This window comes from Toxotes jaculatrix, chromosome 10 (assembly GCF_017976425.1).
Source record: "Toxotes jaculatrix isolate fToxJac2 chromosome 10, fToxJac2.pri, whole genome shotgun sequence".
In the NCBI taxonomy this organism is placed as follows: Eukaryota; Metazoa; Chordata; class Actinopteri; family Toxotidae; genus Toxotes; species Toxotes jaculatrix.
The window spans coordinates 9,095,362-9,121,199 of NC_054403.1; the positions used below are offsets into that span (position 1 = coordinate 9,095,362).

General features: G+C 44.1%; 1 protein-coding gene across 1 annotated transcript in view; it reads right to left on the bottom strand.

Annotated features, from left to right (window-relative positions):
- The window catches only part of efnb1 (ephrin-B1), a 56,168-nt gene that overhangs the window by 25,385 nt on the left and 4,945 nt on the right, over positions 1–25,838 (bottom strand). The window contains exon 2 of the mRNA XM_041048400.1: positions 5,367–5,644. Coding sequence (XP_040904334.1) covers positions 5,367–5,644 — 278 coding nt within the window. The remainder of the gene's footprint in view (positions 1–5,366; positions 5,645–25,838) is intronic.

Consider the following 25,838-nt stretch of genomic DNA (forward strand, 5'->3'; position numbering starts at 1 on the left):
GGGGAGGATCTTGTGATCTGCTGCAGCCGGGCCAGGGATTTTCAAACTTGACCTTCAAACCTCCCAAGGGCAAATAAGAGGAGAAGAAGCTGAGTTGGAGAGCAGAAGCAGATAGTATCGGATGTATATTGCCAAACGAAGCAACGACTCCTTGGGGAGGATGTTTGGATGGAGGTGTGCATAATGTGTAGGATGTTAGAGCAAAAAATAACAGCGATACAAAAGAAGAGCCCACGCTAAAGAGCATGAATGTTAGTGATATGCAACATACCTCCTAACCTTAATCCTGTCAGGTGTGAGCACCACAGAAAGATCATCCCACAGTGTCGAATGCAGTTTGCCAGATATATTCCTATTTTTCTTATATTGTTTTCCAAGGACTGGGTTATCACCCGTGGTGTTTAAACAAGTCAGGAAATAAATACAGCTTTTCCATTAATAATTTATCCTTGAATATTAAAGTGCTTATCAGTCTGTGTTTCCAGAATACAAAAAAAAAAAGTTGAGGAAGTTCGACTGGAATTACCTGAAAAGTCAAACAACAAGAAGCAGCGAGAATGAGAACAACAAGTTTGCTGCGAGCAGGCGTTATGTATTTCACTAAGGCTCTTCTGGAGGTGAGACAGCGCGCGCTCCTCTGCAGCAGTATTCTGGTGGGGAAGTCGGTGTGTGTCAGAGCCCACGATGGTATACTGAGATGGAGAGTGACAGCTGTCAGGAAGGATCAGGCTTACCCTGCCCGCTACACAAGAAATCAAGGGAGGAGAGGAGTGGATGACGACAGGCTGCCTCTGTTTACTGCCTCATGGCCTTACCCTTATATAGAACAGAGACTCACCGGCCCAGCTAACCACCGAAAACATATCACCAAGCAGTCATGGTACATTATTTCAATGAGGGGCGAATGGGAGAGAAAATCGAGGGGACTTTTTTTTGGCTCCACTAGGGACGTATAAAGACTGTCTGTATATATATATATGTGTGTGTGTGTGTGTGTGTGTGTGTGTGTGTGTGTGTGTGTATGCTTGTCCCTTCTCTCTCTTTCCCGCTCTGTTGCTCATTTTCTCCATTATATTTCCTTTGCCTTAAAAGCCTCCTGTCTAAAATCACTTCTCTCCTGACTGTAACCCCTAAACACAGCGCAGCCATTTTCCTCACAAACAGCTCATTCCATATCCTGTGTTTAGACAACGCAATGATATACAACCAGTTTGTTCACATATATGTGTGTGTGTAAATGGGGGCTGGGGGTGCTGATGGACAGCACAACCTGGTGCTGGGTCTGGGGTTTAGATCAGTGCAGGGTTATCATTACTGACCCCCTGCTGTGTTTCCGTGACCCCCTGCCCACGAGTTTTGACCTTTAACCCCCCTCCCTCCATGACTCCTGTCAGAGTCAGGCTGGGATGGACGGGACCGAGTGGACGGGATCCCCTGCAGTGACACCAAGGCATGGGACACACACATAAACAAATACACACACACACCATTTGTTGCTTACTTTACCCCACACCTTTTGTTGCTTATTCTACCCCGTGGAAGGAGCAGAAGTAGGCTTGGGGGTGGGGTGGGGATGAAAGACAAACGGAGCCGCTGAGTCAAGAGTGGAGACCGGGTGCGGACAAGAAAAACGCCTGCTGGAAGATTCAGTGGAATGTCCACTCCCTGTGCATCTTCTTCTCGTCTCAAACAGCATCTGACACGTTTGACCGTTAATCAGGTCAGATAAGCCGGGTCTTTATAGGCCAAGGAGATTTACGCCGCTCTGCTGGCCGGCTGGACCGCATCCCCGGCAGAGACGGTAGGATAACACACTCACATCTTCTAGGCGGGGATAAGCTGGTCTAAAGGGGCCTCAACACACACACACTAACACACATAAACACACACACTGTGGACTCTACCGAACAGGAAAAGCAGGAAAAGTGTGTTTAGTGTAGGTGCTCGCTGTCTCTCTCCTTCTCTCGCAAGAAAACACAAACATATTACACACATCCAGCAATCACGCATGGCCATTATCTAAATGATAGATGAAGTGTGTTATGCACAGGCTGCAGTGGGATAAATAAAGCAAGCTCTTCCTGTTGCAAAGGACAACAACATTAACATAATAGCCTACCAAGACAAATACTACATCCGATTACTGCTGACGCGAGAACGTTACAGTATATGAGCCTAATAATGATCCACCATCAGGCTGGATCCTGCACGACCAGCTTCCCTTGTGAAGGATTTACAACTGGCTCTGGTTATGAGTTCACAGTCTGAAACACTATGTAGTGAGTGTTAAGTATTCTTAACACTTGCATAATACACACAGATCAGCAAGGATGCTGTTATACAGCAGAAGTGCAGGAGAGTGCTGTAGAAAAGAAAATTCAACCTAAAGTAAAGTTGGTGATTTTCTGCTTTGATGTTGGATGGCGCTGTAGAAAAAGATGCGTGCCCACGCACATGTCACTGATAGAGTTAGTTAAAATATTTATGATGTAATCAGGAGACAATATGTGGAGCAGCACCGCTAACAGCCGGCAAGGAAAAGTTTCAGCAGATGCCAAAAATGCCCAAGGTGTTTTCTAAAGACATGTGGGTGTAATAAAGCTCAAAGAAATATTTCTTAAAGTCCACATGATATGCTGCCACGGCAGCGGCCCCCCAAAAAAATTGTCGCTTGATAACATCACAAGCTTCATGCTTCCCCACATTCTGGCTTTGAGGGAGAGTTCACAAATATCGATTGAACTGCCGCAGATCAAAAGAAAAACATATGTGTTATTTAATTTAGTGTGGACTTTTCCCTCACAGGGAGATGATATAAAGAAGCTATTTTGTGAGAGCAAAACATACCGGAGCTTGTTTTTATTTTACGACAGGAGAAATTTAACTTTATATCTTCTTACGCATTTCAGAAAGATATGAAGTTAAATCATCCAAGGAAGTATTATTATTTGCGGAAAAAATGAGATTAAAAAAGTCGAAAGGTTATTTAAACATACTGAAAGGTTCATTATGTCACAGTAGATGTAACAGTATTATATATTATGCTTCTTAAGAGTATATTGGTGGTGGATCGATGTTTTTCTACTGGCCTTGCAGAGCCTGTACTAATTTCTCACAATGCCAGCAGCTCTTAAGGAAAAGCTTATTGCATGATTGTTTCAACATTACATCTCTAATGTCAGGATCATCTCTGATCATTTCATCGATTCAGAGAGGAATCAATTACAGATGCGGCAGAGCCCCCAGCTGACTGTATCCTCAGACCGGATCAACCACAACACATGTTATAATTTTAGAAAACTGTTTATGGCATTCCAGGAAATGACTAACTGAAGAAAAAAAATGACATGAGGCCTAAGTAACGTCTAGAATAACACTGTCTTTTGCATTACTAACGTGAGCCACAGAGTGTGAGCTTCTGCAGCTACCGAGCTAACAAGACGGATAAACGGCATTAACAAATCCAATTAAAAGACCAAAAACAACAACACACCAGTCTGTGTTGAAATACCTTCTGAATTCCCCACCCTGTCTGAGACAGCCCCCTAAGCCTCTCTGTCCCTTCTGAGGCTCTAAATCTTTCAAATCAGGTTACAAATATATAGCTTTGTTTTTAGAGATACATTTTTAAAGAAGAATGATTTTCTAAAACAGCCAGGCACCGCTGGTTTTAGCGTTACTCAAACTATTTTCAGATTTATACACATTCGGTGCCTTCGGCTTGTATTTATGGTGTCAGCACATTGTATGTGGGATTCACTCAAAATAAACTACAGTGTTAAGTACATTTTGCAGAAGGTACATGTCACCCAGTGCAGCACTGAGGCTCACTGATGTATTTTTAATAGGTTTTGGACAGCTATAGAGGTCTATCGCAAAGATAATAATAGTAATTTGTGTTTGTGAGATAATCATTGTTGGTTTTGGTGTTTTCGTTGACAGTTATAAAAATATAGACCATCATCAGCCTTATTCTTTACAGCAAAGCACAGCAATGGATTTTGCTGCGTAACAAAATGTTGCTATGTAATGATCAGCCGGGTTGTGATGACCAAATTGTTTCATATATTGTGTATGCATGATTTCACAGTGGTGTTGTAAGGCTGGTTTGACGCTTTACTGAATGACAGGATATTTGATTAAAGCGTTTCCTTGGTGACCTTCTGGAATGTGTGACATGAGTTCTGTTCTAGAATGTTCAGTCTGTGACTCAACACTCTGAACTCTTCTTCAGACCTCTCTCACTCTTCACCTTGAACTCAGTGTGTTCAGCTGTGCAGGGAGAACTACCCGTGTGTCAGCACGCTCAGGTCTGTCGTCGAACTCACGCTTGTGAACTTTTGGTTGTCGCTTTGACAGTTTGGTTTGTGCTGTATCGTGATTTACACTAACTAAATATCGATGGAGTTTCTTGAAGGCAGCAAAGGAATCTACAGACCCATCAGGGTATGTCAGAGAGTTTTTTGATTTTACTGGAGTTAGACTTGAAACATTTTCAGTTAAAGCTAAAACTAAAGTAAAACTTTAGTAACACCACAAAGAAAAATCAATTACAAACAAAGATGCTACTTTCAAAATTTCACTCAAGTAAAGGAACAGCAAAATGTACAAATAGTATCATAAGTAAAAGTAATTATTATGAAGAATAAGCTCTTTCTACATTTTTCAGGAGTTTTCCTGGAAATAAAAATATAATTTGGTGCTAATTACAGGGAAAATGGAAAGCTACATGTAAATCCAAATATATATTCGTTCATTATTCATGTGCCACTGGAAACTTGTTCCCTCCTCTGTGGAAAATTTTACATTATTGTATATCTATCTGACCTGCTGTGCACTGACTAAAAGACTCTCCAGGTTACACATGCAATTAATTGAAAGCAATTGAAAAAAAATCAGTTTTTATTCTAAAATTTGATATAATTTGATGCTAAAGCATCAAATGGATATACTAAAGTGCAAACATCAAAATAATACGTAAATACAAAACGCAAATAAATGTAGTATGACCACTGAAGATTTTTTTTACCCCAAACACGGGCTTCAAAATGAAAGAAAGAAAACATTGCACATGCAGTTTGGGTTATTAGTTTGAGTCCTGCACTAACAGGGAAAACGTCCACACCGAAAACACACAATACCACCTCGCCATAAGCAAGGCACGTCATGTCACAAGCCACTGGTTGCTACAGAGCTGCTGCGGCGGCCATTAAAATACAGTTTTTACTAGGAAACTCCCAGGTGTGACTGTGTGTAAGTGGGTGTGAAGCAGATTATTATTCAGATTGTTCAGTCGGGCTTCTCTGGTTAAATGAAGGTTAAAAAGCTAAATATGAATAATAAATCATCTTTTACGATAAACTTACAGGTGATGTAGTAGTTGACGTTCCTCTTGAACTCCAGGCCCATGTAGTTGGGGCTGAACTCCTGGAATTTGATGGTGAACTTGATGTCCTTCTCGGGCTTGTTACAGTTGACCAGGACATTAGGATCAAGGACTGTACTGCAGCTCTCCGCCTGCTCCTTCTTCACCAGGTACAGCTTGTAGTACTCATACTCTCTGCCTTGGTCCGCTTTGGGACAGATGATGTCCAGCTTGTCCCCGATGTCTGGGTAGATCACCAGGCCTTTTCCAGCCAGAAACCTGTGGGGTGAGAAAAAAAAGACAAACTGTTACTAACATATAATAGAGGAAGTCTGGAAAAGCAGCCACATAATTCAATGATAGTTTATACAGTCTTAATACTTTGAGCTACGGGAGTTATGGGTTTAGATTTGTCTGGCATGTGCTTTTAGGCAGAGTGTAGTTAATTTGGCCACACAAAAACACTACATGTAGCAGCTTGACATTGCTCAGTGTTAGTCGACAGAGCATTTCACACAAATCCCCTAAAGTTCCTTTTCATACTTGGATCCGATTCAAAGCATACCAAAAGTTTGCAAGGAAGGCAACAAGATGGCCAAACACAAAATGGCTGCCACAGAAATGGCTACGGATAGGATTACATCCAAAGAATGCCACGGATTCTTTTTTCATATATTTGGAGTTCCACATAAAACCTGTGCTTCAACATAATATCTACACTGCCTCTACTTCAGAGGTCAGAGTTTCTAGAGGGAAAACAATGCACAGGGGTCAGCTGGGAGGTTAAGGCTTCCTGGTTCATCTTCGCTCTGCCATGATCATCCACTGGAGGATTAAGATAATCCATCTGGCCTTACTGTACCTCTCCACCTCGCTCTCTGCTGCCAACTCAATCAGATCAGCTCTTGTTCTCTTTTATTCACTAAAGGTGGGGAACAGGAGGAGACCCAGTGTGCGTGTGTAAGTGTGTGTGTGAAGACAGGAGGGCGGGGGGGGGTACACTGAGTGCTTGCAGTGTGTTTGGTCAGTGGTGTGTATGTTTATGCAGGTCTGCATGTGTGTGTATGTGTGCTAGTCGGTCAGCAAAATGGGCTGAGGTTGCGGACTGATGGAGGGGGGCAGGCGGGCTGAATCATTGTTCTGGACTTGTTTGAGGCTTAAAATGTCAACATGGTTCAGCTCTGCTGTCCCAGTTAGCCAAGCATTAACCCAGACAGCCGGACTGACCACGGGTGTGTTTATGTACGTGTGTGTGTGTGTGTGTGTGAGTGTGTGTTGTGGTCGCAGACAGTGAGCACAGCAGCGGGGCTATCTGCTAGATCTGCCCATGCCAGCGGATTTAAGCAGGATTTAGCAGCGCGCAATGCATTTGTTGTTCTTTCTGATCCCTCACGTTTTAACAAGACATCAGGGGCCGGGCCCCTCTCTGTCTCTCTCCGTCTCTCCCTTCTTTTTCTCTCAGAGTGTAATCTCACCTTATCTACAGCCCCTCATTTCATCATCACACACATCATTTCACCACTAAATAACTGACTCTTCAGACTGGCCCGGGGAAGGGAGGACTGTGATGCCTCCTGAAAGAGACTGATAGAGGAGTGTGTGAGTGTGTGTGTGTGTGTGGGGGGGGGGGGCGCTTATGATCACCATCCCTCCTCCTCTGATGTTAAACACTGGCAAACGGCCAGCCATTGTAAGAAACGATCATTTAAAAAGTCCCATTTTCTGAAGAAATACCCCCCATGAAAATGAACATGATTGGATTAAGGCCTTTTCAACATTCATGGGCATTCTTCTTGGACAGGGGCATTACCAAATAAATGACTTCATTCACTAAAGAGATAAATGTAAAATGAAATTTGCAAAATGGTCAAAATCCTGTCTGTCAACCCCCACTTCTTCTTTTTTTTTTTTTTTTTGCTGAATATGATGTCATGAAAGCATGGGCGGATAGAGGCTCTCGCACAATGCTTGGAAGCGGGTGAGACGTTATTTCCCCACTATTGTCTGATGCTCACGGGGGTGAGGCGAGGGCTGGGGGGTGAGGCGAGGGCTGGGGGGTGAGGGGAGGGGTATGCGGTAATTTGAGGGCCGATAAGGGAGAGAATGTGGGGTATCCTTTGTCCTACCTCTCCCAACAATTTGCTGGTTTTCAGGGGAAACACTCTGCATGTGCTCATATGTGTGCGTATATTTGTGTGTGTGCATGTTTGTACATAAGCCTACATATGTTTTCATGCGTGTGCGTGTGTGTGCACGCGCGCGCGTGTTCACCATGCCCGAGTACACGCACGTGTCTATGAAGTCATGGACACAATCAGTCTCTAATTGGATCTACAAGATGCATCAGTGAGGCATAAACAAGTTTCCATGGCAACGTTAGGCTTTGTTGCTGACCACCCCTTCTCCCCCCCACCTTCTCTCTATTCCTCCCTCTGCCCCCCCCAATCTCAGCCCCCTCTATTTCTGCTCCCCAATCTCATTCCCTCTGGCTTTATCCTTCCCTCTCATTCACCTCTTCAACATTTCCCTCATTCTGTTTTCTCTCATCCCCCCTTCTCCATCCTCCCCATCACCATCACCACCCCCACACCCCTCCCCTTTCTACACACACAAAAAAAACACCTACAGAAAAACAAGCGTGAAACCAGAGGGGTAAAAAAGAAAGATCAGGCAAACATCAAAATTAAATCTTGATTTGATTCACTCAACAAGTAGGTGTTTTCTATTTTCTAGTTTCTTTGTAGGAAAATTGTTGGCAACTTTTTTGTTCATAATGTTCTGTTTCAAAAGTGTTAAAAGAAAAAAAAAACTTAAAAGCCCTACCTCACAAATAAAACAATGAGCCTCACACCGCACTTTCCAGTTTTACAGCCCATTTATTTGATTATCAAAGCGAGCTGCAACAATTTAGATGAATAATTAAGATTTCCAAAATCTTAATATCTTAATATCCCTAAAGGATTTAATCACAAGCCGGCCCCTGTCATTGATTCAATTTTCCGAGCAGGCCTCCTATTTGGCGGTTAGATAGCTATCCTAAGTGAATTCTCCGCTTCTGTTTCCCAGCCTTTGTTAACTGTCTGCTATAATGAGGCTCTGGCTGCTGTGGAGGTCTGGAAGCGCCATCGCAGATGGGAAAGAAGCAACATAAAAGAAATAGGGCAGCAATTAGTGTTTAGCCCAGTTTAAAAGCCCTCCACTTGGCAAGCTGCGGCCCAGCTCCAGTCCAGGATGTGAAACTAAACTGGTGGGCTGGGACTTTGTCTCCCGTTTGTCTCTCTGTTGGCTTAATCAGCGCCACTCCGGTGCTACACACAGCCACGCAATGGAGAGGAGGAGACGAGTGACTGAAGATTATTGTACTTTTGAGGGGGTCGAAAAGGGAAAAAAGGGGGGAAAAGGGAGGTTGAATTGCATCTTTCATTCATGTTGTCTGGAGACTTTATAAGACCTGTTGATGAAAGAAGTTTGAGTGCACAGAGGAAGAGCCGTGCAGATACAAACGATGTTTCTGGGAAATCACCCTGAACGTGAGAGAGCCTTTATTCCCCTCATGTCAAACGAGGTGGATCCGACTGAACTAAACAAATAAAGAGAATCATTTTCAAAACAACCAAATGAGGTTGGTTTTGTTTCATCTGGATGGCTCCACAGCGTGCTCAATCCTGTAAAGAGCTTATACAAACAGACCTACGCTGCAGCACAGCGGAGAGAGAACAGAAAACAACGAAGCAGAGGAAAAGAGAGGCGAGAGGAGAGCCCCCTCCTCTTTCTTTTTACATTCCACTGGTGAATATGAGCACATGATCTCACATATGCTACACCCCCCAACCACCACCACCTCCTCCTTCTCACAGACACACACACACACACACACACACACACACACACACACACACACATACACACACACACACACGGATGTGAGCCCGCACAAAAGCACTGTGGGGTGCATTCTGGACCTTCCCAGCCCAACTTCCCAGCCATCCCTATTCAAGCCTTGCCCTCACCGACTTTCATATAAAACGCCGCCTACACCAAGGCCCACTCAAAGCCCCTTACAGAGCCTCAAACCAGCCCTTCCCCCCTGTGTTCTCCACCCCCGTCCAGTCAACTCAGGCCTCTGCCCCAAGCATTGCACTGGCAGGCAGCCTCGATCGCCGAATGAATGGACCCGAGACACAGGAACTGTGAGAGAAAGAGGCAGAGACGACTCATATCAACAGCATGGTGTCAAATTGATTTGTTCCTCCTGAGCAGCAGCATGAACATGCCATACATATCAATTAAAATCAATTATCCTCAACTACATATACAGGGCAATCCATCTCTACCAGGGGAACATGCCAACGGCCCGGATGCAGGTACTACTACTTCTTCCTGTCTCGTTTCTGCAGCCGCACAGTTGATCACTCTCTCTCTCTGCCCTTTAAAAGCGTACGAGCGCACCATGTAAAAACAAACACACATGCACACACACACCCCACGCACAATCACCACCACAACAGGTACTCTATTCCCCTCGCTATCAGCGTGGTAATTATCACGCCAGGAAAAGTGTTCCCTCACCAATTATCATTTCTCTCTTACATTATCCACCAAATCAGTGTGGCTGCTTCCCTCCTGTTATTACAGATGCCACTTTCCACACCGCACCCATATTTACAGCCGTTTCAATCAATACTCCATAGGCTTACAGATCGGACAGATTTTATGGCTCCTCGTGAAACACTACAGTAATTCACCCACACGACAGGGTTACACTTAAGTCTGTAAAGAACACAAAGCTGCGTTATGCAAAGAGTATTGTAGCTGAGCTCTTGTGTAATATAGCAGTGGGGATTTAAAGCTTCACTCGCCTGAGGCAGTCTATGTTTTGTGTAATCACAGGCTACAAACACATCCTGGTCTCCTTCAAGTCAATCAATATTAAATAATTGTCTGCTAGCAGGGACTGTTTCAGCCTTAAACTGCTCTCAGATCCATCAAGATAGAGCCACATGCTCGCTCAGGCTCACAATGGAAACATTCAAATAGCAGCTTCTGAAATGGCTTCGCTCTTGATATGTGGTTAAGTTCCACTGAGCGCTGTTGACACAGTGTGATCATTTCATATTTGGGAGAAAGGCACGAATCCTCAAACTGTCAGTGTGTTTGTAAGGCTCCCGGGAAATTTGCCACATCTATAATGCTGTCAGGCCATCTGAACTGTCAGCTATATGACGAACAGATCTGAGACCAGTCCGAACCGTATCCCTCTAGCATTGGAAGCAGGGCCGTGGGAAGGTGAACTGGTCACAGGTCCGCGCTTGTGGCCAGCAGCTGAACCCCGATTGCTTGTATATGTAGCTGGCTTCTGTCAGGCTGTCGCAGGGGCAGATGTTCTTAGGAAGGCCTGACGATAAACACACATACATAAACACACGCCCCGAAGTGTACACACGCCGATTTCCTCACATGTCAAACACAGTAAACAAGTCGCCTCAGAGCTAGTGCGGGCCACACACACACACACACATAGAGGGACACACGAACAAACACAAGGATCCTGAAATTAAGCAAAACAAGGCCCATCTGGCTCCAGAACTGTTTAGCAAAGCAGGAAGGATTTGACCCTTATTATAGAAAAGCAGGACAAACTCGCCAACGGGTAGTGGTATTGGATAAACTATAAACCTAATCCAAGTTTCATTTAAACTCCAGTAGGCCAGACTTGGCAACAGTGACTTGCTGAAAAGCAGAAAGCGCTGTATTTTCCCTCCGGGCTGTCCTCATTAGAGGGACATAAATGAAGATGTCAGAGGCAAAAAAGACAGACAGAATATCCTGAATTCCACCCCACAGAGAACGGCTTTTGTACGTGTGAACACAGACACCCTCTCTCTCTCACAGACACAGACAAACACACACTAGCTTCAGTTAGCTCAGTCAACAGCCTGGCATGCACAGCAAATCAGATTCAGCGTGACTCATAACAGTTGCACACAGGCGAGTTACAACACACACACACGCACACACACACGCACACACACACACACACACACAAGCACACAGCTGACACACACCTCTCGTGTTCACCAAACAAGCTCAGTATGCTTGCCCTCGATCACTGTCACATGAGGGGTTAGCATCGCACCGTTGGCGGCCATAATGAGCTAACAAGATGACACCCAGATGGCCTTGCCACAAGGAGGACAGAAGTGGACGAACAGGCTGAAGAGGACTGTTGAGCGAGAGGAGTGTCAGAAGTCATTAGGGAGGAGAAAGAGCATAATCTGTTTCTTCTTATGGCCTCTGTGGCTTCCATCAATGCCGAGCCCATCCCTCTCTAAGAGCAGGGGAGTTAAGCGAGTATGGGTGTATGCGGTTGTGATTGAACGTCATCCACGGTATCACTGACAGCAAGAGAAGGCCCAGACTGTTGCTCTCTGCGTCTCCACTTATTCATCCTGGAGCCCAGGGACTGAGCTCTTCCAGCTGGAGGGCTAGGAGGAGAGAAGAGAAGAGGAGAGGAGGAAGATTTGGCTTGGCTAGACGAGAGAGCTTGGGTCAGTTTCAGCTTGAGTTTAGCCCTCATTCTGGGGTTGCTCTGTGACCCAAACACACACAAGCCTCTTTCCTCCTCCCCTAGTTTCTTCCCTGGCCCCGGCACAACACACACACACACACACACATACACACACACAAACACATGCACACACAGCCAGCTGCCTCCCATCACTGAGGAGCAGCCACAGATGGGCTCTGCATGCTCCGTAAAGATCTCTCCACAGGCCCAGTCTACAGTCGCTGCCAAACCCGCCTGGCCCGGGCCCACTGTATGTGTGAGCGTGTTTGTGTGACTGCGTGTGCAGATATACGTGCGTCCATACATGCCTGAGTGGGTGTGTGTCCATGTGTGTTAGTGTGCCAGACACCCTGAACGTGCCAGAGTTGGTGCGTGTGTGTGTGTGTGGTGAGTGTGTGGTGGTCGGGAAGCTGGACAGTCCTAGAGCGAGGAATCCCCCAGGACGAAGAGCTGCAGAGCAGAGAGTCAAGAGCTGGACCAGGATGCAAGGTTGTAATCAGTGCCGAGCAGAGCAGGAGCGGAGAGAAAGCAGGAGAACCTCCCAGACGAACAATAGCATCTCTCACACTCACCCGATTGTGTTTCACTCCCACTTGGGGGAAACGAAGAAGAAACTAGAGGAAAAAAAAACGAATCATAACCATTATCAAACCCACGCAGCCTGCCCGGGTTGTTAACCAGCAGCCATTTTCTGCTCTGTATCTCCAACCTTGTTGATAAACACTCAGAAAACATTTCTCAGGAAAAAAAAAACAAAAACAAAGCAGCCCTTTAATGCTGCTACTCAATCAGCACATCACATGTACAAATAAACACACACGAGCACGCACGCCGACACCCCACACTCACACGGTTCCATGTTATACACTCGTCATTTAAATTCTGTTTGGCTTAGATAGAGCCAGTCATGGTTAAATTCAATTTTTAACAATTGCCCTCCTATCTCAGCATGGCTAAAAATTAGTCGAGGGATCACAGTTTTAGACTGAATAATGAAGCAAAGTGAAAAGCTCATTGAGGATGAGAGACAGGCTACGGTTTGTAGCTACAGTCAGCTAATTTTTCTAACTCGTGCTCGGAATGAGTCGGCTTCTCCGAGGGGTGTGGTGGTGGAAGGGAGGGGGGTTTCTTGAGTATTTTGGCACTGACGCATCTGGGAATCAAATCAACGAAGACATTTCCAAAACAAACCTGACACCCATTACTAATGAGGCTTTTCTTGAAGGGAATATTTGACGTTGTGGGAAATATGTATATTTGCTTTCTTCACAAGAGTGGGAAAATTGATATCACTCTCATATCTGCGCAGCACAAAAGGAGCTGGAGCTAGCAGCCAGTTAGCTTAGCATAAAGACTGGAAACAGGGGTAAAACAGCTATAGGCTGGCTCCACCGGCAGGTAACAGAAACCGCCTACGAGCACCTGTAACACCACAACGTGTCATTTTTTACACTTTGGTTTTTGCACAGATTGAGCAAATGAGATATAACATGTTAATTAGTAGATTTAGAGGTGCTGGTAGGTAGGATTTTTTCACCCTCTGACAGAGCCAAGCTATCCGTTTTACCTGTTTCCAGGCTTTAAGCTCAGTTAAGCTAGGCTAAGCTAACTGTGGCTTTAGCGTACAAACAGAAGAATTACCTCAATCTTCTCATCTAACTCGTATAACTCTTGGCAAGAAAGATAATATGCATATTTCCTTGAAAGGATATTTATTTTTGCGTGCCCCCACCCTTCCAGAGAGCAGGCTGTGCTACAGAGAGAACTGGGTTCATCTCTTGGAGAATATAGAAATGAAGTGCTTCCAGTCTGAGTTTTATAACAACACTTTACGATCAAAGGGGAGCTGAATCGATATTTTATGAGTCTGTGTGTTGTTAACAGGTGTTAATGTGACACAGCTACAGAAAGTCTGGAATACTGGAGAGAAACCAAAGCCTTCCTGGAAGAACAAAGGGAAGACATGGTGCACAGAAAGCAAATCAATCAATCTCTGCCAGAACACGTCTGGCTTTGACAGCAGGGTTCTGAACTCAGAAGTAAAAGATAGCACGCAGCAAAGTTCAAAATACTTTCATTGTTCATCTGTCAGTGTGAAAGACAATTGCAAGGGGGAGGGAGGGAAAATACTAACACAATATTTATCTTGCATCCCCTTCCCTCCTGACTCGCTCTTTTTTTAATGTATTCCTGTTATTGTGAGGAGCACTAGGAGATGGATGGGTAGAAGAGTCCGGTAGGTGATATGTGTCTGCTACAAGCACAGTGCAGTCACTCACACATTTCCCCTGTCTCCAGTCTCAAGCAACGGCAATAATTCAGTCACCAACAAACAGCGCAGGGTTTTTTTTTTTTGTGGCATTTCAATTGTCGGTGGTTGGTGGTTTTTCTTCTGCATTGTTCTTGAAACTGCTTCCCTGGGAAACTGGGAAAGTCAAACAGCTGATGAGATGTCACCTCATGAACTCTCTCCTCAGTTTCACACACTCACAAACAGCCACGTCGGCGATCTGACACACACTCTCCCTCTCAACCATTCTCTTTTTTCCCCCCTTACACACACACACACACACACAAAAGTCTAAGGATCTCTCATCAACTGCTCGTCAAGCTCAACAGCACACAGCGCTGTCCAAACAGGCTGCGAGCTGCAGCTTCAGCCTCACATGCACTGACTGCTGCCTTTCAAGACTGGTGACTCTTGATCATATCACGTCTGACATGTGAGTCTTATGATGGCTGCTGGCCTCCTCTTCGTTCACAAGTTAGAGTAAAAGCTCGCAGTAAATCTCAGGGATTTCCGTAGAGTGCGAACACATTCCTCTTCGCTCGGTTTTTCATTTAGCCTACAGCAGCAAGTGCTCGAGAGGAACTGTGTGTGGTGCAATAAAACTTAGCTTTAACAGTCATTTCCCTGTAGCGATACCTGTTCGCTGTGCATGCCTGTACCTGGGCCTCACACATGCCTGTTGTGACTGGTCATGCGGTGCTATATGGGGAGCATGTATGACCTGAGGAATTATCCTGTGTTCGAACAGGGACATATGCATGCATGCACACACACACACACACACACACACACACACACACATTCTTGCATATGCATGTACATTACACACACACACACACACACACACACACACACACACATACATTCTTTAAAAGCCAACAGTAGCGAAACAAGAGAAGATAGGCCTCTCTGTGTGTAACTGACAGAATGAATTACACGGTGAGCTAAAACACTAGCTCCCTGTCTCACACAACAGCACTGGATGGCTTTCAGATGGATTTCGCTGAATCTTGTACAAACAGCGAGTCAATATCAGGGTAATGGCCAATCGTTGAGGAAGAACAATTCAAGTGACTTGTGGAGAAAATGTGTGTTTGGAGCACTTTGCACCACAGTCTGTCACCCAGCCATAACAAGGGCACGCTGCCAATAGGTTCCATTTGCAGGGATAGACAACAGAACTGCATGTGGATGTCTGAATAGTCCCGAGCCCCTAAATATGTGCAGTGACTCGATATTCCTCATCAGAAACAGGCCTCGGAGAAAAAAAAAAAAAAAAGTAATTCCGCAGATGAAAAGCTGATAATTCTGTCTCTACCGATTCAGGAAGCCATGAAATCAATGACAAATTTGTGTTATGAGCAAACGTACAAGACATTTTAATCCTTCAGCACTTTGCGTCTGATATTTATGTCTGTCGCCAGCACTTTCATTATCATAAAGCGTGTTTAATATTTCTCAGCTGTGTGAGAGAAGCGCCACACTACAGATGATTGAGTGCACTAGATTTAGTGGCTCTTTCTGTCTCTCCTTCTCTTTCTCCAGCTGTGTCCACGTACTTCAAGACCTATACACACGACAGTCGACCGAGAGAGGGGGCAACAGAGAGAAGGAGAGAGGGAGGGAGGGAGGGGGGAGAGCACTGCACAAGCATTGAGGACATGGTGCCAACCAGAGAGGCCCACCGTGCCTCAGTCCCATCTCTCCAGCTGAGGGCTTTGATTCGCCTGATTGTCTCCAATATTGAGACACACAATAAACACAACACTTGGCGTCCATTTGCAATTCTAATCAGTCCCTCTCAACTGGCCTGGACAACCCAGCTACAGCCCTCTGGGATATCACTCATCTGACTGCAAAATAATGACACAATCATCGCCATGGCTACGCTCCTGCTGCAGCCCATGAGCGGCAGCGCAGAGAGGATATTAATACACAGGAGTGCTCGGAGGACTAAATGAATTAGCCAGGAGATTAGCTAGATACCAGGTTAATGAATGTGCCATGCAGGCAACTTCTCCCGTCTAGCTTTTGGGAAACGTTCACACCCTCCCTTCCCCCCACCCAGAAATCACTAGTGACAAATGGGCGGGCAGGCAGGTCCACACCTGCTTCTGCAGGGCATGTTGCAACAGGATTTCAATAAACCATCTTCTTTTAACGTGAAATCGGACTATGTAAACTCAGACTGTTGATAGTCTTGGTGAGGAAGCAAGTTGCAAACTTCAGCAATATCTGATTTTGACATGCTGTAAAGTGCCGATAAACCAGCATGCAGGCTGTGATATGATCATTATCCACCATAAAAGTCAGTGTTTATGTTAAACTATGCGAAATAGTTTTTTTCTGGATGTTAAGAATTATAAAGCAATGCAATTTAAGAACTTTAAGATAAGCAAAAAGATTAGAGAGGTTTTATCTTTAACAAACTGTCCCAAAATCATACATCTGTGAATTATAAAAAGGCCCATCTGTTGGCTTTTCCGGTGCTGTTTTCATTGACTTGACAACATGATGGTAATAGATGCTTGCAGATAAATGAGAGCAAAATGACATGCAATCATCCACGTTTTAGTAGCCTTGATGTATTTGCTTTAACAGTCACCCGGAAGATGAGAAACTCAAATTTATTTCAGAAAATAACAAGCACATCTTATGAAACTGGCTATTTGACTTGCAAATCATTCAGATGATTCATAACGGCGACCGTGCTTGTCTGCCCTCCTTTTTCAAGCGAGCACGAGAGCGTGCCTGCACGCATACGTTCAAGTGTGTGTATCGACACTTGCACGTGCACGTGAATGACAGCCTGTCAGTGAAAGAAATGTCATTATCTGGCTTGATGTCTGTGTGAGCTGTGACCAGGGGAGGGGAGCGGGGAGTGTGTGGGGGGGGTGGGTCACATCACTAGTGGGGAGCTGACACTGCGGACAGGAAACATTACTTTCTGATTTCCCTCTGGAGGGGAAACACTCTTGTCACAATCTGCAGTGCTACTGTTCGACCTCATTTAGAGGTTATTTCAATATGTGCAACAGGAAAGTGTGTGTGTGCAGGACACTCATGACAATAACACAAGAGATACTTATCTCCATACTTTATTTTTTTACAGGAACTATTTCTTTAAAATAACAAAGAGGATGGGGATTTTTTTTTTTTTTTGTTCATAAGGCCTTGAAGAGATGAGTTCTGGTAAACCTCTCCCCTCCCTGTCCTTAGCCTTTGACTTTTTCTGTGTAACAACAATACAAGGGTTTTAGTTCAGTGTCCTGCAGTCGATCTGTTAGGGCACTGATAAGAGAAGCTGATGGATAGGTTTAATCAGCCAAGCCCAGGGATCAAGACCACGGGACAGATCAATCAAACGCTCTGTGGTTTATAAAAGAAACAGCATTTCAGTGTCACAGGGGTCTCTCCCGGCTCTTTTTTCACAGAGGAAAGAAACCAATATTAGCACAGTGAGCTAAATATAAAAAAAGAAATAAACAGAGAAAGTATCTTACGTAACTGTGTTTAAAACTGCACAAAGTAATGTGGCTAAAAATAATAAGACAAATACAGTGAAACAAATCTCAGCAGAAATGAAAAAGGTACATCTGTAATCAGTATACGGGGAGTATTAAACTCTTATGGCAACTCTCTGACAAAGCATAAAGCTGAATGTCAGTGGTCTCGAACATACTAAATACCCCCTGACATAAACTGAAATAAAACTCCAGCTAAACCCTCTCTGAAACATAAATACTTCACTGAAACAAAGCCGGCACTGAAATCAAAAAAGGAGAACAACAGAAAGACCAAAAGGAAAAAAAAAAAACGAGCTGAGAAGTATCTACGCCAAGCAAACAATAGATCTCCATGTAAGAGAGCACCAGGCGCTGTTATAACTAGGACACGGCGTTTTTAATACACAGCTGTCTTCTGTGTCTTAAAAGCAGCTTCTTATCAGAGAATTTGAGTGACAAATCTATTCTCTGCTTACAATCTGAGCTCATGATTGTAAAAGACAGCTACACATGTCCCATCCAATCCAAGACAAATTACTTGCTCTTTCTTTCCTCCCTTGGATGGGAGATCTTATCCAGGCGGACATGCTTAAGTTGTCAGTGGGTTTCTAAAACCCATATTGAACAGCATATTGACTGATGCAATCGCGGAGACACACATCATTAGGCTCATTAACAGTGAATGTAAAAGGGGAGGACGGCCTAACTGGTGTAGCGGGAGTCTGTGTCTCCTCTGATAACACTCGCCTTTAACAAGCAGAGCGCAGGCAAGATGCAGGCTGTCGGTATTAAAATGAAATGTGTGTGTGTGTGTGTGTGATGCGTGTGCTAATAAATAGCTTGTTTGACATGATGCTATTCTCATTCACACAGTTTGCTCTGTGATAACCGGCCGGATTGTGGCCTCGTAAAGACGCTCCATGTGTTGTTTTAGGAAGCCATTACAAACTGGGCCGTCTCCATTACAAGGGCTATCTGATCATTATTACCGCCATCTGTAAGACACACTCAAACCTTAATCTGTGCAAGCCAACCACAGCTGACTCCCTGAGCAAGTGAGCACACACACATCCGCACTACCTTGCGCTGTGATATATGCATGTGTGTGTGTATATATGCAAACGTGACACAGCAGCTGTTCCCTCGTCACATTGCGGCTTTCGGGTCAACACGTTTTAGTCCGGCCCACTTAAGCACCGCTGAGTGGAGCGCCACAATCCTACCGACTCGCAAATCTCTGTGCAAGGCTGAACCCCAACACCCGTGCAATGCAATCGCAATCTCCCAGCCAGAGCTGCCCGCACCCTTCAAAGGCTCATCACAGGACGCACATCTAATGCAGAGAGAAGGCCGGTTAAAGCCTCAGCCAGGCACACTGCTTTGAGGGGACTTCTCCAGACCCGCCAATGGGAGCCAAATCATTTCCCCTGCCTCTACCATTCCATTGTGTGAGAGGTGCACCAAGCGGCTCTATTTGGTGGCCACATGTGGGGCGCCTTCAAGGATCACGCCACTCCATTCCAGAGCAGGGCCACCACAGGAAATGAGACTCTCCCGGATGCACGGCGGCTTCTCGACAATAAATATATTCATGCATTCATGTATATTTCAAATACGAATTTGACTCAGTCCGCATAATGCACATGCGAGGTTCCAACTTTGAGATTCTCGACATGCGCGAGGTGCTACAATCAGAAGTGTATAAATAAATCAGAAAATGCAGCAAACAGAGCTACTAAAAGCAGCAACACAGGGCCTGGGCCCGGCGCGCAGAAAGGACTCACAGAGGTTTGTCTGCAAAGAAGAGCTTTCATCTCAGAGACAGGAGAGGAGAAGAGAGGAGTGATGTGGTGGAGGTTCGGGCTGTCATGTTTCACAGTGGGAGACTTGGGAGACAGATGAGGAGAATAGCTAAAAGTAGTCAAAGTTTTCAGCTAGGGGGAAAATGGAAGATGAGACAGCAGAGCAGAGAACAGCGCAATGAGACAGCAGAGCACAGAACAGCGCGGCACATTAAGATTAGCGAGTTAAAATCACAGTGTGAAGTACAACATTACAGAGCTTTTAGAGGAAAAACTACCACGGTTACTCATTAAATCCAGTCAACGCAATGCCTTCGGCCTTATTCTCCGCATAGTTCATAAAGAGAGCGGAGAGGTTTAGGATATTGTGTTTGCTTAAGCAGACCTTCACTTCTATTTCCAATATCGGAGAGAGATGAGAGGCTTCCACGGCCAAGCACATCATGGGGGAGAATAAACACACATCTAATGGGAAACATGTGTGTGGGAGATGAAACGACCTCCCTCATATGAATAGGATGAAATATAGACCTGCGTCCTGCCGTGCTCCAATCACGGCCGTAAGAACTCGGCGTGGAGGGGAAACGGCAGACCCCCCGACAGGCTCTCTCACTCAACACACACAAGCTGCCAATATGGCCATTCTGGAGCGGATTCATGTGGAGGCCAGAGTCTGACAGTGACATCTCCATTCACTCCTGAATTCTTTTTCTCTTTCCAACATGCATGGACACACACACACACACTCACAGAGAGCCAGAGGCCATGGGAGGAGGAGCAGAGCTGGGGCATAAAAAAGCCTTTCTCCCTGCCGTGGGTCTCTGTGGGGTTTAGCATGGCATTATGGGAAGATTAGACTTTAGAGTGCTCTACTATCTGATGTCATTGTTGGTTTTACATTGTCTGGATGGCCTGTGGAACTCGGACCTGATGGCAGGCACATTTCTCTCCCAACAAAATGCTCAGGGTTGCAGTTGTGATTGATTGCAGGTTTCTATTGTATCTGTCTGGTATGGCTCTATTGGAAGAAGAATTAGTCAGACAAAAACTCATGGAAAACGCACCACATCTGACTCCATCAATCAAGTCAGCAATCAAAATAATTCAATTAAGAGACTTAAATCCCGCTGGCTTACGAGTCCCTGCTCTGATAGCCCAGAGACAAACTCAATTTACTGACAATCCATACATGACAGAATTAACTCCACTTTAAGGCTCAAATCTTTTTCCATTACTTACATTTTCTAAATATCAAGGGAAATGCAAAGGAAATAGCTGAGTTATAGTATTTACTTAGTGAGAGGACAACTCAGAACAAAAATTAAATAAACAAGAGCAACTTCAAATACATAATGAAATTGCAGACAGGCTGTCCAGACAGCTAAACTAATTTGCAATTTGTTTAGAAGCAGAGTTATTTGCAAAACACAAGAAACTTTAGAAATGTTTTTTATAGATCTAGTAAATGGCCGCACATCAGAGATGCAGGATTGTGGAGAGACTGGGAGAGGGAGGTTGCTGAATATGTGTGTAATTGTCTTTTTCCCCCCGTTTCCGAGGTGTGAAAGGGAATGCAGGGTTGCACTGGGGTGTCCCAGGGAGAGGCGATTGAAGCGTCAGTCACAGCTGCCACACAGAGCCCCGGCGCGCAGCAAATCCCAGGCCCGGCCCTCGCAGGCAGAGGGGCCGGGGCCGGGCCTGGGAGCAGCAGGAGTCCCACAGGCCTTTTCTTCCAACTCCTCTCACCAGCACAAGGGGGACCGGGATCACGCTGGGAGTTTGCTTAGAAAAGGCTGAGCCAAGACTTGGCAGAATGGGTTAACGGAGGCATGCATACACACTCACACACACACAAACTCGAATGCTTTTTGGGCTGTCTGTCTTGCCTGTGGGCATGGTGGGAAAAAAAAAGTCTGAAGCCAGGGTTTAAAAAAAAAAAAAAAAAAAAATCAAAGATAAATCAAACCTCCAGTTAGCATCTGAAAATTTGGGACACACATCTACAGAGAAACACACCGAGAACGAGCAAGAAGGGGACCGCTCAAGCTAGATTACCGGAGAAATTAGTGGTTTTTTGCTCGATGCCTGGGGGAGCCTAATAGTGGTAAAGTCCTGAGGATTATACACTGTGCCATTTCCATGCTCCCCCTAATAGTCTCCATGTCCTGCCTCTGTATGCCATAGATGGATTATGATGCTTTATAATTAACATGGGGGGGGGGGGGGGGGGTTGTTACAGACCGCCCATCTGCCACGCTGACACACTTACGGGGGGTATCCCTTGGGAACTAAGGACCGCTACGACACTATTCCATTACTTTATCATTCTATCATTCTATTATCCTACCACTCCATTCAATTACTCTGTCACTCCATTAGTGTACTCATAAGAGAGAACAAAGAGCTCTATGATGATCATTAATGATATGTTCAGGGCTGGTTGGGTATGGCCATGCTTCATCCAGTCTCTACTTGTAAAATATTACCAGTTTCAAAAGTAAAGCTCACTTTGGTTCCACTTAAAGAGCCACAAGGTAAGTGGAGAAGTTCAACTGTTCCCACAAGAAATGTATATAATATAATATAATATAATATATTATATTATATTATATTATATTATATTATATTATATTATATTATATTGAGTGTTAAAATGTGGAACAGACTAATATTTTTAGAACATAAAAGTCCTTTCCTGATCTCCTGAGTTTGACAAAAGTTTCACAATAATAGTATCTTCACTGAAGGTCAACTTACTGGCTTTTCTTTTAGAGCATTTGTCATGGACTTCCTCTGCAGATGGACTATGCTTCATGAGAAGACAAAAAAGGCTAGAATTACTGGTACAGTTAGAAAGTAAATCTTGAGATTCTTTTTTGTCTACTTATGCTGTTTGTTGTTTTGTAGATGTGACTGACTTCGAGAAAATAATTGCTAAAATTGTAATTGCTTGCAAGTGGACGTTGAGTCAACTTCTTGTCTATTATTTTTTTTTCTCAATTTTGTAGATGCATTTAAAAGCTCCAGAAAAAATGTATAAAATAACTCATGTAGCTAGAACATTGTCCTTGAGTTTTTTTTTTTTTTATTATACTTTTAAATTTGTTGATGTGGTTGAAAGATTCCGGAAAGTTTGTAAAAATACTACAAGTTAGTAGGTAGACCTTGTCGATACTTTTTTTGTTTAACATTTTCTCGTAATTTTGTAAATACAGTTGAAAGTTCTGGAAAAAGTTCTGAAAATTGCTAGTAAAAGTTAGTAAGTGGAGCTGAAGAAAGGTTTTTTTTTTGTTTAATATATCTTTTGTAATTTTTTTCAGATGCTGCTGAAAGCTCCTGAAAAAGCTAGTGAATGTACTTATAAAACTAGTATGTGGATTTTGAGTTAAAATTCTTTCTTTATTTCTCAGGACAAAAAAGAAAGAAAGAAAACTTGTGTACACTTGCATCGTAATTTAACAACCTCAGTTTCTCAGCAAAACCACAATAGGACTCTGAGTCCTGTCCTATAGGGTTTTTTTTTTGTCATTATTTGTTGGGATTCGTCATCCCCCTTCCATAGACTCCTGGCACACTAAATTCAAACTTTCCCACAAAAGTCTTTGTAGCGCCACAAACTGGGGGAAAACAGATCCCTCGCTGCCTGTATGCCAGTGACAAGTCATGACGTCTTAAAGAACTTGTAGTGCAGCTGACTGTTAAGGTTGCCTGCCCGCTGTTTGGGCCTGGCGACTGATGAGGTCTGCCTCCACAGCACAGAGGGGTTCTCTGAGAAAGAGTTAAGTCTATGAGGTCAGTCCGGAGGAGGAGGTTACGAGTTCCCGAGTCGGAGCCGCAGGGGTAATGGTTTTAGAGATGGCTGTCACACAGATCCGTTCCACTGTCCAACACCGCCGCTGATCTCCACCAATCCAAGTCTACTTGCTTTTCAATCGCTCAACTTCTCTCTCCCTGTCCCCCTTTCTTCTTTTCTCCCTCTCTTTCCCCCTCGCACTGACACATGGAAGTAATCTGGGAGCTCTATGCTGGACTGAAAGGATGTGCGGTTGAGCCCAGGGCTGCGTTTCAACGCTCTACATTAGCTTCCTTTCCTCTCCTGTTTAATCCCCTTATTTTCAACTGCTCTTATGTGAAAGAACTAAGATGGCAAACAAAAGGCAGACTTTGCCCATTCAACTTTTTTCCCCACTTCCTGTAACTCTGCATTCCTACATTTTTCTCTTGATTCAGCTAAAGCGCAGTCGAGGTGGCGTGTAGAAATCTTAAGGGACGCTTTCCAGCACCAGCGCCTGTGCCTCTGCTTGGCAGAGCTGGAGCTGATGGGAACTTCCTGGTTGCTGCCAGCCAGGCCTCTGTCTAATGAAGCCTGGTCGCTAACCGCCTGTAAGGCAGCCACTGTTCAGCCACTCCACACTCGTCCACCGCTCGGCCCTCAACACTTTCACAGGGGCACACTGGCACGCTCCTAACACTTCCTTAATGCTCCACTGTGGCTGGACAAAGAACAATAGCACACACCGACATGCACTCTGAAGCACTCATTCACTACCATAAGCCTATACTTGTCCCTTTCATATGAGCTTTAGTGTCCTTTAATTGCAGTATGAACACAGAAACTGAGCAAAAAGAAACAATGCTCACATTGATTTGCAATTTATTTTACAAAATAATTGGACTTGCAATTACTGGACCAAACAAAGACTGAATATCTAACACGTTGTGTTTGTTTTGCTCCACTTAGGTCGTAAATGAATGTGGTTTCTATTAAAAAAAAAAAATGTTGAGTAATACAAAGTTTCAACAATTTTGTCATAGCTTTTTAATGACTCACCACAGACAACCTAAGCCATGTCTGTCACGCCTATGTGAGTTTCTAGCAATAGTCCTGACGACCACAGTATCCAAACTCTGGTTGTCAAGATTAAGATACATGTTAGTTCTCTAGTCTAGGGCTCTTAACTTTATTTTATATTTATTATTTTCATAATCAATTTATTTGTCTCTTTTTTTTTTTTTGGCTGACTGATTAATTATTTAATCTGTAAAATCGTGGAAAATCCCCATGACTTGGAGTTTCTTGAAGCTAAAGACCTTGAAATTGCTGGTTTGGTCCAACAAACAAAAACACAAAGATCTGAATTTCAAATGACAGAAAAATGGGAAAGCAGGAAATTCACAGAAGAATGTGAGAAGATGCTGGAAACACAGACTTTTGATAAAAAGTCTTTGATCAATTACAAGCATTTAATCAATGTCAGCAATATGATAAAAGATATAAAGACATATACCATGAGACAATATAAATTTGTCATCCATCAGAAATAGTTCTTTTCTTTATATTGGTTTCTGTCTTTTTCATATCCCTTGTTATATAACATGGTTGCATCTTGATGTGTCACATTTTAAATCCCTGAAACTCAGACATCTGTCTGGTTAGTTTAACTATAAACAGGTTTTCAGGTTTGAAGTGCTGTACATGACAATAGATACTGATACTGTGACTGTGTGATACAGTGACCAGGTCAAATCTACCAAAACAGAAGATTTTAAAGTTGTTTTTTGTTTTCTTTTTAAGTTGCTGTGTTTTTGGCCAACTACCTGGTTAATAAACCAATCTTTTCAAAACTCTGTTCTTCCAAGTGATCAATTGCATTCAGCTGTTGCCCCAGTTGTGAATCAGTCCCCTGTAATATGCCTTAAAAGAGAACCAACTGTAACTCTGGGTCATGAGGGCCAGTTTGGAAGTCACGCAGTACCCCATGCACAGAGGAAAAAAAAAAAGCCAAAAATTAGTTGCAAGCCGGGGAATGAAGCTCAGTTTCGTGTGCACCACTGCTTGAATATAAAGAAATGAACGCATCAATAACACACAAAAAGCACAATGATCAGTTTTCAGTGATGTGGCAGCCAAACCACCAGCGGATAAAGTGAGTCCATCTGGAGCGAAACCATGATGGAAAAACTGCATTTTTTCCCCTGAAATATCCTAAAGCACTGCAGCCCCTTTCTGAGCCCAGGTGCCTCACGGAGATAACCAAATGAAGAATCTGTCGTTACACACCGCTGAAACAACACTCGTGTCCACACAGAAGTGCACACACATAAAAGCAAACGCAGCTGTCCTTATACTGAGACACAGGGTGCCTTTACAGCACCATGGGCCAGTTGCTTTCCAGAAGTATTTCTTATTGGTTGGGACCTCTCTCTCTTTCTCTCTCTGAGTGGGGCTCAGGCTCTAAGTCCTCTCTGTGTGTAATGAGATCTGTATCAGAGGGAAACATGATCAGAGTCTAAAGGGGGGGAAGAG